Source organism: Dichomitus squalens (genome assembly GCF_000275845.1).
Source record: "Dichomitus squalens LYAD-421 SS1 unplaced genomic scaffold DICSQscaffold_2, whole genome shotgun sequence".
In the NCBI taxonomy this organism is placed as follows: domain Eukaryota; kingdom Fungi; phylum Basidiomycota; class Agaricomycetes; order Polyporales; family Polyporaceae; genus Dichomitus; species Dichomitus squalens.
In genome coordinates, this window is record NW_006766884.1 from 919,259 (window position 1) to 932,604 (window position 13,346).

General features: G+C 54.4%; 3 protein-coding genes and 1 non-coding gene across 4 annotated transcripts; 2 read left to right on the forward strand and 2 right to left on the reverse strand.

Annotated features, from left to right (window-relative positions):
* Positions 1-124: 124 nt before the first annotated feature.
* DICSQDRAFT_165656 (uncharacterized protein) lies at positions 125-4,929 on the reverse strand (the record flags this gene model as incomplete). Its single annotated transcript, XM_007361157.1, has 15 exons — positions 125-375; positions 430-652; positions 706-944; positions 997-1,337; positions 1,390-1,647; positions 1,699-2,133; positions 2,195-2,292; positions 2,350-2,482; positions 2,532-2,718; positions 2,770-3,658; positions 3,713-3,830; positions 3,886-4,259; positions 4,313-4,335; positions 4,366-4,713; positions 4,770-4,929. 15 exons carry the CDS (start codon positions 4,927-4,929, stop codon positions 125-127), a joined length of 4,077 nt encoding a protein of 1,358 aa, XP_007361219.1.
* Positions 4,930-5,228: 299 nt separating this feature from the next.
* Positions 5,229-8,969, forward strand: DICSQDRAFT_97594 (kinase-like protein; the record flags this gene model as incomplete). The annotated part of the gene is made up of 9 exons (XM_007361158.1): positions 5,229-5,401; positions 5,460-5,550; positions 5,601-6,389; positions 6,441-6,560; positions 6,624-7,899; positions 7,959-8,088; positions 8,145-8,632; positions 8,691-8,872; positions 8,940-8,969. 9 exons carry the CDS (start codon positions 5,229-5,231, stop codon positions 8,967-8,969), a joined length of 3,279 nt encoding a protein of 1,092 aa, XP_007361220.1.
* Positions 8,970-9,277: 308 nt separating this feature from the next.
* DICSQDRAFT_143315 (glycosyltransferase family 15 protein) lies at positions 9,278-11,148 on the reverse strand (the record flags this gene model as incomplete). Its single annotated transcript, XM_007361159.1, has 14 exons — positions 9,278-9,324; positions 9,393-9,479; positions 9,538-9,619; positions 9,677-9,777; positions 9,840-9,932; positions 9,989-10,051; positions 10,107-10,143; positions 10,199-10,235; positions 10,286-10,338; positions 10,391-10,431; positions 10,484-10,623; positions 10,678-10,753; positions 10,806-11,049; positions 11,104-11,148. The coding sequence occupies 14 exons, from the start codon at positions 11,146-11,148 to the stop codon at positions 9,278-9,280; spliced, it is 1,146 nt and encodes a 381-aa protein (XP_007361221.1).
* A 602-nt stretch (positions 11,149-11,750) lies between these two features.
* Positions 11,751-11,858, forward strand: DICSQDRAFT_t15. The gene has a single exon. It is a non-coding gene; the product is annotated as a tRNA-Val (tRNA).
* The last annotated feature ends 1,488 nt before the right edge of the window (positions 11,859-13,346 follow it).

Here is a 13,346-nt window from a genome sequence, read left to right on the forward strand (position 1 = left end):
TCGTACTACTATCCGTCCGTCGTGCTATATGTCTGGACTGGAACTTTGACAAGACAGAGCGTGGGCAGTCCAGGTCCATAGATCTGAGGGAATTGAAAGGAAAGTCGATGACAAGCCTGGTATGCTATGGTTCGCCGGAGACATCTAAACGCATGTTGCCATGACCTACTGGGCTGTAATCTTCCGATTTGCCGAGAGCATATACTTCCGCCGAGAAGTCGAAGCGTCCGCATGCGATAAACGTGACAGGCGTCTCGACGTCGTATGTCTCTCCCTTGGCTAGTCGCCCTACGGGAATATCGACGAGCTCGCCTTGGAATATGACATGCTCGGCAGGCTCCAGCTCGAGAGTAAGCGTCAATACCAGGTCGGAGGCTGCGTGTACGATGATGAGAAAATGTCGGACATAGACGCAATGAGAGTACTTACGTGAGAGGTTTGTAAGGGAGGTTCGTAGGTAGACGAACTCGTTGGGCAGAGGCAAGTATTTGGTCCCTGTAGGGTCCACTGGTACGGGATGTGCGCTGCCCTCTTCATCGTAGGTAACCAGGGTCATCCGTACTCGCGCAGTCTCGACACGAAGTGCCTCTAACATGGGAAGAGTCATTCGTTGCTGCCGCAGTGACAAGTCTCCTGCTCTCGTGCCTCCGTTCTGTGCCACGGGAAGTCAGATGCGAGTCTTTCAGATGTGGAACATGTACTTACCTCGCGCCATTTCCCGTGTACCGCCTTGAAAAGCTCTTCTCGATACCAGAAGAGTTCTCGCTGTGAGCGCTCTTCTTCGGGAGACAACTTCGAAGCTGAGACGACATATTGTCGGTCAGACAACATGGGAATAGGTCTTGTTACATGCTCCTCCGACAGCAAGATCTTTTTGATTGGCAGTACAATGCGAGAGGTCGATCCTGGGGGCACGAGAGAGGTGATACTGGCAGGCTCAACACCTAGAGCATAATCAATGTAGGCCTCTAACGAGATTCTTATATCAATACGAACCTTCTTGGTTACGCTCAAAAGTCACTTCGAATGGCAAACCATAAGTGTTCCGGATCTCGATAGAGAATATGCACCAGTCCGCAATGTCACCAACATGCAGCAACGACTTTCGTGTCTTGGCGTCAAGTAAGTCTTCATCGCTGCCATGTGCGTGTGGAGGTAGCGTCGTTGTCACCCCAGAATAGGAGAGGATGTCCATCGCATCACACTCCAACATATGGTAGACAGTCACCAGTACGGGGTATGACAACTGGCGTGTGTAGAAGACTTCCCCGGGTTCCGTAAGAGTCTCCAGTGGTCGCTTCACGTACGCGTAGGAGGCGTGGATCACACCACTTGTGCTGTAGAAATCATCAGCGGAGCCCAGAGTAGGAGCCGTGACCGCGTACTCACCAGCCTACTTTGCCGAAGCAGTTGACGGTAATTACTCTCTTCTGTCCAGGGCCTATCTCTTGTGTTTCTCGTTCACTATCCCAGGTGAAGACCGGTCGATGGACAAGGTCGTACTCCGTCTCATAGGTATCGAAGACAGACATGCCTCCATCCGCGAGAGCTTGTTGCGCAGGCGCGATGGTAGAATCATCAAAGGTCAAGTGGATAAGGTCAACAGGCAACGAAGAAACGTTCTCAAGCGTGATACGGATCGTAGACCTGTATCAGATTGTCAGCAAGGTCATCAGAACCTACCGGAAGCTAACTCACATCTCGCCATTGTACAGCATGACGGCCCCGTGCGTCAATGACGTTCGCCGTATCCGTAGCAGAGGTTGTTCTGGCACGACTATACACTCGACAAAGCGTACTGCCGGCTTATTCGTATTCGACGTTGAGACCGTACCCTGTGTGCTACTCCTCTTGCTGGCTTTCTCCCAAGGCCGTGAAGCAAGACCAGAGTGTTTGGACCTCCCGGTCTCGCAGTCGATGGCGCTTCGTCTTCGCGACCGACGCTCCTCTTCTTCCTCGGTGGACAACGGTAGCACAAATTCACGCGCCGCGCCTCCAGGAGCTTGGACGATGCAGCCACGGACAACGAGTGTACCGGCTTCCAACGCTTTCCCGCTGATGGTCACAGGATGGAAAGAGTTGGCAGGAACGATCACCGGCGACGCTTTCGATTCGAATGAGACACCTGATGTGCTATTGAGCAAGTCGTTGTGTCAGGGAATAGAGTCGCTCGTACTCAAGTAGGTCTACGAACCTCAGCTGAAGACTTTGCAGGTCAAGGTCGAACACGTACGGATTCCGTAGCGTTACGACCAAGTCGAAGGACTCGTTCTGCACGAGAACAGTCTTAGCCTGTACTCCTCGATTAGTACTCGCGAACCGTATCTGACAACTACAAACGCGCATTACCTGTCCCACGGCTGCTTTTCTGGGATTATACAAGAAGGGGTCCTTCTTCCCGCTGATTATCGCACTTGGAACGGCTGAGGCATGTGCCAAGATTGAGATCGGTTTCTCGATTGGTAGACGCACGAGAGGCAACCTGATACGTAGGTCAGTAGAAATCCATATCGCAGATTGAAGGTACTCACGGCAGGATCTCAATGCTGAGGATGGGTTGTCCAGACCAATAGTCCACAGCTCGCCGATCACCTCTCCGCTTCGCTGTTGCCAATGCCCTAGTCGATGTGCTGTACAAGGAATGCTGATCTCGTGGATGCATTACAGGGTAAAGCAGCTTCAAGGCCGACAAGGAGAACTGAGCAACAGCAGGGTAGTCTGTATGCAGTCAATACCAGCGGCAGCAAACATAGGCATCGACGCACGAACCTGGGAGTGCCTCAGCGATACCGATAGCCTCTCGGATGATGTCAATCTGAAGCTCAGGCCAGCCGAATGGCTCATGCAGTGACGGCGCGAGCTCTTCGTTCTCCTCGCCTTCCGCGTCCGTCTGAGGTGCTTGGCTGGTGCGGTCGGGCGTGCTATTATCGAGCAACTTGACAGCCTCGAGGTCGACGCCATGTACCCTGCAGATGTGCTTCACGATGTGCAAGATGCTCTCGTTGCCATCCGTCCGCTCGTTCTCTCGGATGCCCACCGTGCCCTGCGAGGTCGTGACGTTCAAGGAGTTGTTGCGGTTCCCAAGCCCGGCGCTTAGGACGCGCGCGCTGCCGCTCCCACTCTCGTCGCGCCCGCACACGACCATATCCATGAGACATGCGAGCACCTCGCGCAGCACGTAAGCCTCCTTCCTCACATGACCTAACGCGCCGTACATGGCGGCAATGTACTCCAATGTCCGTACCCGCTCACGGGTGTCGAGATGCGCAAACCATGGACCGTGCGCTTGCGAGATAGAGGCGGAGATCTGCGCCCGCGTTATTCCAGTGATGGAGGTTAGTCGTTCCAGACTTGCGTAAGTGTTTCGGGGAGCAGAACAGGTTACGGGGGATGCGTTATTAGACAGTGTAGCCGGGAGGAAGAGCGAGGGGCCGGGCTGGAGCATGGCGGTGAAGGCAAGAGGACCCCACCCTTTGGAGGACCAGACAGAATAGAGGAGGGTGCTATGTCGTAGGACTGAAGTGCAATAAAGATAGGCAAGAAGAGAAAGATTAGCCTCTGGCTCGGAGGTGGGTGAAATCTTCTGATAGAGACCGATGGCCTGTGTGAGCTTGTCTGCGATGTCATGCCACGGATCCTTGTCGCTGGCAGTCCCATTCTGATCATGAATGTCAGTAGCTATCATAAGAGGACTCTTTGCAATGGCACGGACAATACCATGGGTCGAGGACCATGCTTCGACTACGGGGATGGTGGCAAGACCCTCCAAGGCCGAAGCATGCCATGGTGCGTCCTGCGGAGACTTGAACAGCATGATCGATTCATTGTACCTGCCGAAGCTTTGGTCAAGCCATACACGACACTTGACTTTGGATTTCGATTCACCATATGGTGGCTTCCTCCAGTCGGCCAGCCAACAGGAAGAAATCACCTAGCACTTTGAAGAGTCGTCCATGGGAAGATGCGGCCCCAATGGCTGATACCCTCTTTTTGTTGGGTAGAGCGGGAGTTGGAGGGAGACTAGAATGGCGACTGGGTAGAAGTCCGGGCCCCATGGTAGACGTACGCTTCAGTCCTAATGGCGTCTTCGACCGCGGACCGTTCAGGTCAGGCTGACTGTTATGAGAAGGAAGTGGAGGCAGTGACTCTCGTCGTGGTTCATCGTCCAAAGACCTAGGCATCTCCGAAGAGGGCGGAAGCATGGGGAAGAGGGATGCGTTGAGATATTCGTTTCCCAGAGGGCTCTCCAGAGTTTGCATCTATTCGCGAGGTTCAATAGTCTCCTCCAAAATAATGTTGCTGAAGTACGCACTACAGTTGCAAGCTCTACAAGCACTTTGGAACATAGGTCAGCGATCAGCGTACCGATGTATGTGCTCTTGTGGCCCATCATGCTCGGAATGACCACTAGGCCCGGGAAGTTGTCTCCGAGGTCGATGTTGGTAGTGCTGTCGCTCTCCTCAAACACAAAGCAATTGCTCGCGAGAGGAAACATGGAGCCTTGTGGGAACACCTCATGGATAGCATTTTGAAAGTGTGTGAGGATAGTCGCGAGCGAGTCGTTCGGTGCGCATGACGCAATGCCCACCACAGCAAGGGGGAAGTCGGAGGTCCGGAACAAGGAAAGCGGTATATGCGATTCGGGGGGAGGATGTGAATTATATCTGAGGTGCAAATTTCCGCTCGCGAGCTGGTGGTTAGGCATAAAACGGGCTGCAGGAGAAATGAGTCTGGTTAGCGGAGATGAGGCCAGCCAAGATGCAACGCACATCGCTCGTCTTTGACATCCGTGGTCAAGTCACCTAACCGAATGGTGTCGGTATTGTTGATCTCCTGCACCCAAGCATCGAAGGTGGACCGGCGAATGTTCCCGACAGGTAGGAGGAGTATCCGGATCTGCGCAAGAGAGCCATAGGCAAATGATTCCATGCAGAGTCGGCCGAGTCGTAAGAAGGCGCAAGATTCGGTAGCAGTAAACGGTCGCGATGCTTCAGAACAGTTCTAGGATCTTCAATGCGTAGCAGATATAGAGTGCGAGGGAGATTGCGCAGTTGTGGCCCACTGGCGGCGGGAGAGGAGGATGGGCAGACGCTAGGCGCGTCGGGGCGCGAGAGAGATCGGCAGACCAAGTCTCAGATGCGCCTGTGGCCTTCGCGCACTCGGAGCGGTGGCACTGGTCGTCGATTTCGCTGTCCGGGCATTCGTCCAGGCACCCCGCCCTCCTCCCCATGTCGCATGCCCTGCTACTACGTCTCTTCTTGTCTCCTTCCTTCTTCTCAGTCCATGTTGCTCTCCAATACCTACGGATTTATGCCGACAACATCGGAATCACCTACTATTTAACCAGACGGCTCAGGGAGCTGAACACTCAGGAGTTGCGGGAGGTATGGGGCTTCGTATGGTGATTATAGTCGTTGTGTTGTCCAGAGGCATGCCCATTGATATCGGCATTGCCCTAGTCATCTGCTTGTAACAAGACCGACGCAATCCAAAGCACTGGAGAGTTTCGTGGTGGAGATTTGCCACAAGTCCACCCATGTTGCTATGCTGGTATGTTCTTATTTCGGCTACATGCTCGATTGCCTCTCAAGAGATACCAGACACTATGGTACATGCAAGCATACCTCAGGGACCTCTCAACACAACATTCCAGTAATGCTTCATTCCTCATTTGCCAACGAATCCTTCACGAATGTCATGAAATCATATTCGGAGACCTGCCTTCTGCTCCATACTCGTCCCTATGCGCCCCCACTCACATTGGGCCCTCACGAAAGAAAGTCAGAGCACACGTGTCTCCTGCCTTGGTCGGGATCGGGATGGTCCTAGCTGGCGTTCCCGGTATGCCTCAGCTCACGGAAATCATGGGTCCTGTTGCACTCGAGCAAGGTCGGGTCGATGAGCAGGGCCAGGACATCAAAAGTATTGAGCGGGGCGATAATGACAGGGCTATGGTGCGAAGCATATCTGCAGCCTCGGCGGCGGAAAGCGGGGTGGACATAGAAGACGACGATTCTATGGACTCGCCGGCCCCGAACGCGGACCATAATCCGGAGGAGCCAGTAGACATTGCTCCGTCTTCGCAGACAGTATCTGCTGTTTCCAAGCGGTTGTCTCGGAGGCAGACTGTCGGCGCGCAGACTAGCCCCGCGCTGCCGCTACATCTGCGTGAAGCCCGGAAACCGAGATTATCGGAGGATCCATTCGGGCAAGAAGACACTCTTCCCACCCGTGCAGCTACCGCTGCGACGCCATTCCAGTCAACACCGTCATTTCCCTCACGACATCCTTACCGGCCGAATAGTCAACCTACCGCAGATCTTCTGTTACAGAAGTATGACTTTGCTTCGCAGATGTATCTGTTACGTAGCCACTACTGTCGTTCAGAGGTTTGTCGTCAACGTCTCGTGTCTCGGCTATCGCGCTGAACGGACGCGTAGGTGCAATTCATATTGGCACTGGAGAACATCTGCAACAAGCTCCTGGTTGTCCCTAAACCTGCCCGTGTGAGTGCTCTACGCGCGGAACTAACTAGTCTGAACCATATGCTCCCTGCCGAGGTAAGTTTTATATGCTACACCGTGAATCACGATGCCAAGACTTAGGTATACGTTGACAATTAGATCTGTATGCCCATGTGGTGTTCGTCCTCGGACGAACCCAAACCACCATCAAGTATTCCCGAACCTCACCATCGAATAGTACGAATACCACCGGGCGAGAGCGTCGTGCTCAACTCGGCCGAGCGTGCACCCTATCTTCTACTTGTCGAAATCCTTCACTCCGACCTTGACTTCGACCCCGCGAAGCGGAGTAACAAGGAGATCCTGAAGAAGATCGTCGTGAAGGAGAACGAGTCGAAGGGGACATCTAAGGATCTTGTCAAATTCGCTCGCAACGATTCGACACTGTCCAAGTCTAAACCAACGGTTATCATACCCGACCATGTCAACGGTTCAGAAGTGGCACTTGGTACCGATGGCGACGACGCAGGGGAAAACGCTTCAATACCTCGGTCCGCGTCTCCCTCCTCCGTGGTGTCTCCTTTAGAACCCCCAGAGGAGGAAGAGATGGATCTCGTAGAGCAGCTTTACGGCAACGAGAGCTCGCTCAAGGTGAACGGTATCGACATCTCAGACTCCATAGTCCTTCCTCCCGCTCCGAAAAACAAGGAGCTCGACATGGCCACCTGGTCTCGCGCCTCTTCCAATTTGAACACACCACGATTTGACAAGCCCGACCCCTTTGCCGCACATATCCTCGCTCTTGGCCACAACTTCCCTTCACCCTCTTCAGGATACCCACCAAACGGTGCCATCACCAGCGATCACTCAAGCACACCTGCACGGCAGCTGTCACAAGGGCAGCAGCGCGTACTCTCCCTGGACGAGTACTCGCAGCGCATGCGAACAGCGGCAGTCATGCTTGCCCAGCTGAATGCAAACCTCGTGCCCCCAGCTGTACCTGGTTTACCTACCACACCCAGCGATACGTCCATTATCAGCGCACCTTTACGCTGGCTGCCTGGAACCAGCTGGCTCGCAGACGCGATATCCAACGGTAACGGTCAACCCTCGACTCCTAGCGGCGCCCAGGGCGATGCCGCCGCGGCTCCAACGCGCATGCGATTACAGGCCTCTGAAGCGGCAGCTATTCGGGATAGGATCATGGAGGAGATGTTGGCGCTGGAGGAGGAGCGCATGGCTCGAATGCGGGAGAACGGCGTCAATGAGACCTCCTTGCGGATCACGCCCGCCAATGGAGACATGAAAACTGCAGAGGACGAGGGTATCATCAGGCGAGAACTGAGCAAGGCGGATCCGTCTGCGATTGTTTTCAGCGAGTCTTGGGCGGCGAAGAAGGCTCGGGTACGGCAGGCGTCACCATATGGTCATCTCGGTACGAGTCTGCTTCTCCGACCTACTTGGTGTCTCGCATTAATGAGCTTTGTTCTGCAGCGAACTGGGACTGTGTGTCGGTCATCGTCAAGACTGGCGGCGACCTGAGGCAAGAGCAGCTCGCCGTGCAGCTCATCCAAGAGTTTGAGAAGATCTGGAAAGAGGAGAATTGCCCATGTTGGGTACGATAGTACGTGCACGTTCCTAGTAGCTTAAGATGTAATCTCTCAAACTCGTGTCATCCAGCTTCCGAATACTCATCACAGGCAATTCCTCCGGCCTTGTCGAGACCATCACCGACGCCGTCTCCATACACTCGATCAAGAAGGCCGAGTACGCTCGCCGCCTAGCCGAGGGCCGCCTTGGGCACGTCTCGCTCCTCGACCACTTTAAGACGACTTACGGCGACCCGTCCTCTGCCAAGTACGTCCGCGCGCAGCGTAACTTCGCCAAGTCGCTCGCCGGCTACTCGCTCGTCACGTACTTCCTGCAGATCAAGGACCGCCACAACGGCAACATCCTCCTCGATCGCGACGGGCACCTCATCCACATCGACTTCGGGTTCATGCTCTCGAATTCTCCAGGCAACATTGGCTTCGAGGCGGCGCCGTTCAAGCTGCCGCTCGAGTACATTGAGGTCCTCGGTGGACTCGACAGTCCGGCCTACCGCGAGTTCCGGAAACTGTTCAGAGAGGGCTTTGACGCCTGCAGGAAACACTGCGACCGGATAGTCAGTGAGTAATGCTTGCTCTCATCGATGAGAGCGCCGATATTGATAGCATACTCTCGAAGCTCTGGTGGAACTCATGCAGAAGGATTCGACGCTCCCATGCTTCGCCGCTTTCGGCGAGCAGACCGCGTCCCAGCTTCGAGACCGCTTCCAACAGGGCCTCACCCAGTCCGCCGTCGAGGAGCACGTCCAACGGCTCATCGACACGTCGCTTGGCTCCAACTGGACCCGCCTGTACGACTCAGTACGTACCCACGCCATCCATATGACATTGAACTTGCGTTCTCAGACCACCCTCCCTTCATCCACAGTACCAGTACTATTCGCAGTCCATCCTATGACGGACCACGTGGGGTGCTACCTGTCTGGATGTACTATGCCATCCGGTGCACTCATGGCCCTTCTTGGACAATCTGTATTGGCATGATCACCATGGACACGACTGCGGGCACCGCCGCTGCATGACAGCCCCTCCGGCCCTTCCACGCTTGCACACTTTCGTAGCGGATGACAGTCACCCTACTGTGTACCACTCGATTGTCTCACGCCGGGATGTGTGGGTCCGAAACGGATGCAGTAACGGACAAAATTAGAGATGGAAATAAATAGCGGGCTACTGCTGCACGATACAGAAACAGCCAGGAATAGCCTAGAACATCGCGTCATAGCGCTTGAGGCAGCTGTACCACTCATAGTCTGTAATAATAGCATTAATGTCAGCCGCTGGAATAGGACGCAGTACCTGCAGGACCGAGAAGACGTACCGAAGTTTTCTTTCGGGTTGCACCAGCACTTGCCCTTCTTGTGCAGGTCACCCTGGGGGCAGTGCTGGAACGGATTGTGGCGGTATCCTGGACGCAATAATCGTCAGATCAATGTCTGCTATGTAGTATAGGAAGGCTCTCGAACCAATGTCGTTGAAAAAATGTATCTGTTCCTTCTTGGCGAAGAGGGCGGCGCCGATGCTGTGTACGGGCGCATCTCCCCATCGCTGCGCGAACTGTCAATTCCGACGCCTTATGGCCTACTATCCTGCGCGACGTCTCACCTCGTAGTAGAAGCCGCCCTGCTTATCGAGAAAGTCGAAAAATTTGGAGTAAGCCTCGCCCCTCCAGAAGTCGAGGTCGCCAATCTCGAAGTTACTCCAGACTTCAAGAGCCCGCGAGCCGTCAGCAACTGAACAAAGCATACAACGGACCAAGAAAACGCACAGTGGCAGTTGTTGTATGTCCGGCCTCCGTCGTCAGAGATGAATCTCATAGCGTTGTCAGGCTCGACGAGCTCAGGGTTTTCGTCAATGAACTCTGCAGTGGAAATATAAGAGGCTTGTCGGCGGGATGAATCCAGGGGCACAACGCACTCTTGACAGTATCCCAGAGAGTTGGGATCGTGGCAGGATACTCATAGAGCGAGACAGTGAAGCCTGCCAGATGGATGTGATGAGTGGAAGGCACTGATAGCAGGGGTGCGAGTCGTACCGTAGACCTTCTTCTGGTCTTGCATGAGCAGAAGAGGCTGTGACGGCGTCATCAGATTCAAAAGTGCAACTCGGTTGGAGGATAATGCGTACATCATAGTTCAGGTCACAGAAAAATGTGACATCAGGCCTGAGCATAGTTGAGCATTCAGACTGAACGGGGAAGCTGGTCCCACTTACTCGACGCGCCAATAATACTTGTACTTGTCGAGCAACGGTTGCTTGTAGAAGAACTATCGAAGACTGGGTGAGCGTTTTGGGCGCAATGTATGCTACTGTGCTTACGCCAGAGTTGAAGCGACACATATTGCGGTACGGGACACTTCCTACATGATTTCTTTAGAACGACTGGCGGCGCGTTTTGAGTCCCAGACTAACCCCCATAGATCACGTTATGTTCAACCATATCTTTCCGAGCAGCAGTCGCCTTGTCTTCGTCGATCCAGCTGGGCTGTACCCAATCCTCCTTGGGAATCAAACCGAACTCGATCTTGGCGTCAGTGAGGGTGGAAACACGGCTACAGGTATGAGTGAGCTTCATCTCAAGTCTGACCATGCAGATGGGCACGTACTCCTTGAACTCCTCGGAAAAGGGCTCTTCATTCAAGAACACATAGGGGTACTGGAACTGCTTATTAAAACGATCCTCTGCGGTGTCCTTGGTCAGTATGGAGGTGCAATCACAACAAGTCACACTCACCAACTTGCTTCATGCTGGTCACAACTCCGTTGAGATCTCCGTTACGCGCGAGGAACACAAAGGTAGCGTTGGCTTTGCGCGACTGGATGGGGGGCTTTGACGGTACCACATAGCGGTCCTCGTCGACACCATCCTGGTAAGGAGGGTGTGGCTTCGAGCCGCTGAGCTGTTCGGTGAGGTGGGAGAGAGAAGTTGCGCGGCCGTACTCTTCATGGGAGAAGCTGAGGATAAAGTGCAGACTGATCTACGTGTCGATTCAATAACCCAGCAGCAACAGAGGAGATTGGATGCTATTCACAATGATGACCAGCACCAATACCACGTAACGCATAGGCGTCATCATCTCGGGCGACGAGTGGTGCCCCTGTTGAGGCTCCTGTGGCTGAAAGAGAGGTGCTGGACGCAGCCGGATGGAGGGAGGAAGAAAGGCAAGAAGTCGGATTGGGCGTCGCTCTCAGCTCCACACTTTGGACCGCGCTTCGATGGCCGGCGCGCAGCACTTGCATACAGCGCCTCGCAGCATCTGTCTCCCGTTCCCCTTGATCTCTGCCATTCCATCTGCCCTAGGGTAAGCACCCAGCATCGTTTCCACAGTCGGGAGTGCTCACAGCTGTCCGAATTGCATACCTGGCCATGGACACCCGCAGGGTCGACTCTTTTCCTTGCCATACATCACCCCAGTGGCAAACGCCGAATGTTTATGATGCACACAGCTACTCCTTCTAGTACCTGGTGGCCGCTCGGAGCCGGTATCTCAATGGGGTCAGAACCTGAGCTTGTTGCATGCTTTTCACCACGCCCTCCCGCGATGCCTGATAGAAATAGGACCCGCTGAATGTGAGTGTCCCATCCGTACGCTTGTTGCTATTCATAACATAACTGCGGTTCTCCAGAAAAGTATGCCGCCTTTGCTGACTTGTGGTATAAGAGCCCCCGCAGAGGTATGGTTCGATGGTGTAGTTGGTTATCACGTCTGTCTCACACGTGCTCCCGGGTTCCGACCGTGGGTCCTGTGTGCACAGGAGGTCTCCGGTTCGAGCCCGGGTCGAACCAGTTTTATGTCCCGTAGAGCAGTCATGTCCGTCTTACTGCGAATGAACATCTCGGCGGCTTACTTTAATCTAACCTTTGTCTGGCTATAGAAGTACTTGCACAGGGAGAGAGCATGTATGACCCCATCACGGGTAGAACAGTCGATTGTGTTGAAGCCTCGAAAGGCGTCGGTGAACTTGCGCGCTGGTTCCTAGCTTTTAGTGACTAGTCCACAAAGCATCGGTGCCGTAGCCCATGTAGGCCTACATGGGATGACACAGCAGGGAGCCGTCGCCGAGTATGGTGTAGGTCCAGTATTTGTGCGCATCGATGTTGAGACGCGAGGGGTACCAAAGTCCATCTACTGATACTCAACAGCATCATATCTCTTTGTGGTGTTTTGTCTGGGGCTAATAACCCATCTTAGTGCTCCTCGCGGCGCACATCTCTACAACATGAGATGGACCGCATTACGCAAAAAGATAGATTACATCCTGCTAAAACGACATAGGAATACATTTCACATAGCAGGTGCATGCATAGATAACACGACGACGTCTATACTCGAGATCCCTATACGAGTCACTAAGCAAGAAACTGTCCCACTCATTCATAAACGTCTTCCCGGTCAGGTTCAGAATATAAACCCAGCACCGGACGCCAGCAGATCCTCATCAACCACAAATTGAAGGACGATCGAAAGAAATCATGCAGTCGTCTGTCCAGTGACCGTCTGACCATCGCCATGGTGATTAGGCTGGGCTGCTGGGTAGGCCTGCGTCTGCGCGTGATGTGCGTGCGTCGAATGCGCCTGATGCGGGTAGTGGGTCTGAGGTTGTTGCGGTTGTGCGCCTTGCGATTGCTGAACCTGCTGAGCTTGGGGCTGAGCTTGTGCCGCCATCGCAGCCATATTGGCGCGCATGGACTTCTGCAACGACGGCCGTCCGTCCTCTGGCACGTCCTCCCCGACATCAAACGTCACCCCAGGCCGACGCCTACGAAGCTTTCCACGGTCCTGTTGCAACCACTCTTCCCGAGTCCTCCAGTCCTGCGCTGCCTGCAGGGGGTCGCGGAGGGGCGGGGAAGGGCGTCCAGCGGTCGAGCTCCGAGTAGAATCGCCTCCCGTCAGCATCGCATTGATCTGCCAATACTGTCAGTTGCCGTTTATGTCTGGATCAGGAGGAAAGGCGTACCACTGTACCATCAACTGCCTCCACGGACGCAGTGGAAACAGTGTGATGCCGCTTCGACAACAAACGGAAGGGGGTGAACATCTTGCCACTCGAGTTCCCGTTCCGGCCCGCGAGAGAGACGGGAGCAGGCTGGGCGATAGGGACAGCGCTCGTACTATACCCCCGCTGGTGCGTAGGCGCAGGCGTAGGAGAGGCCATAGTTCCAGTGGCTGCGGCAACGCGACGGCTCGGATCTGGAGGCGCGCCGTTCAAAGGCTTCGAATCGCCATTAGTTGCAGAAGGCGTCTGCATGTACGACATAGGGTGCGTTGGCTGT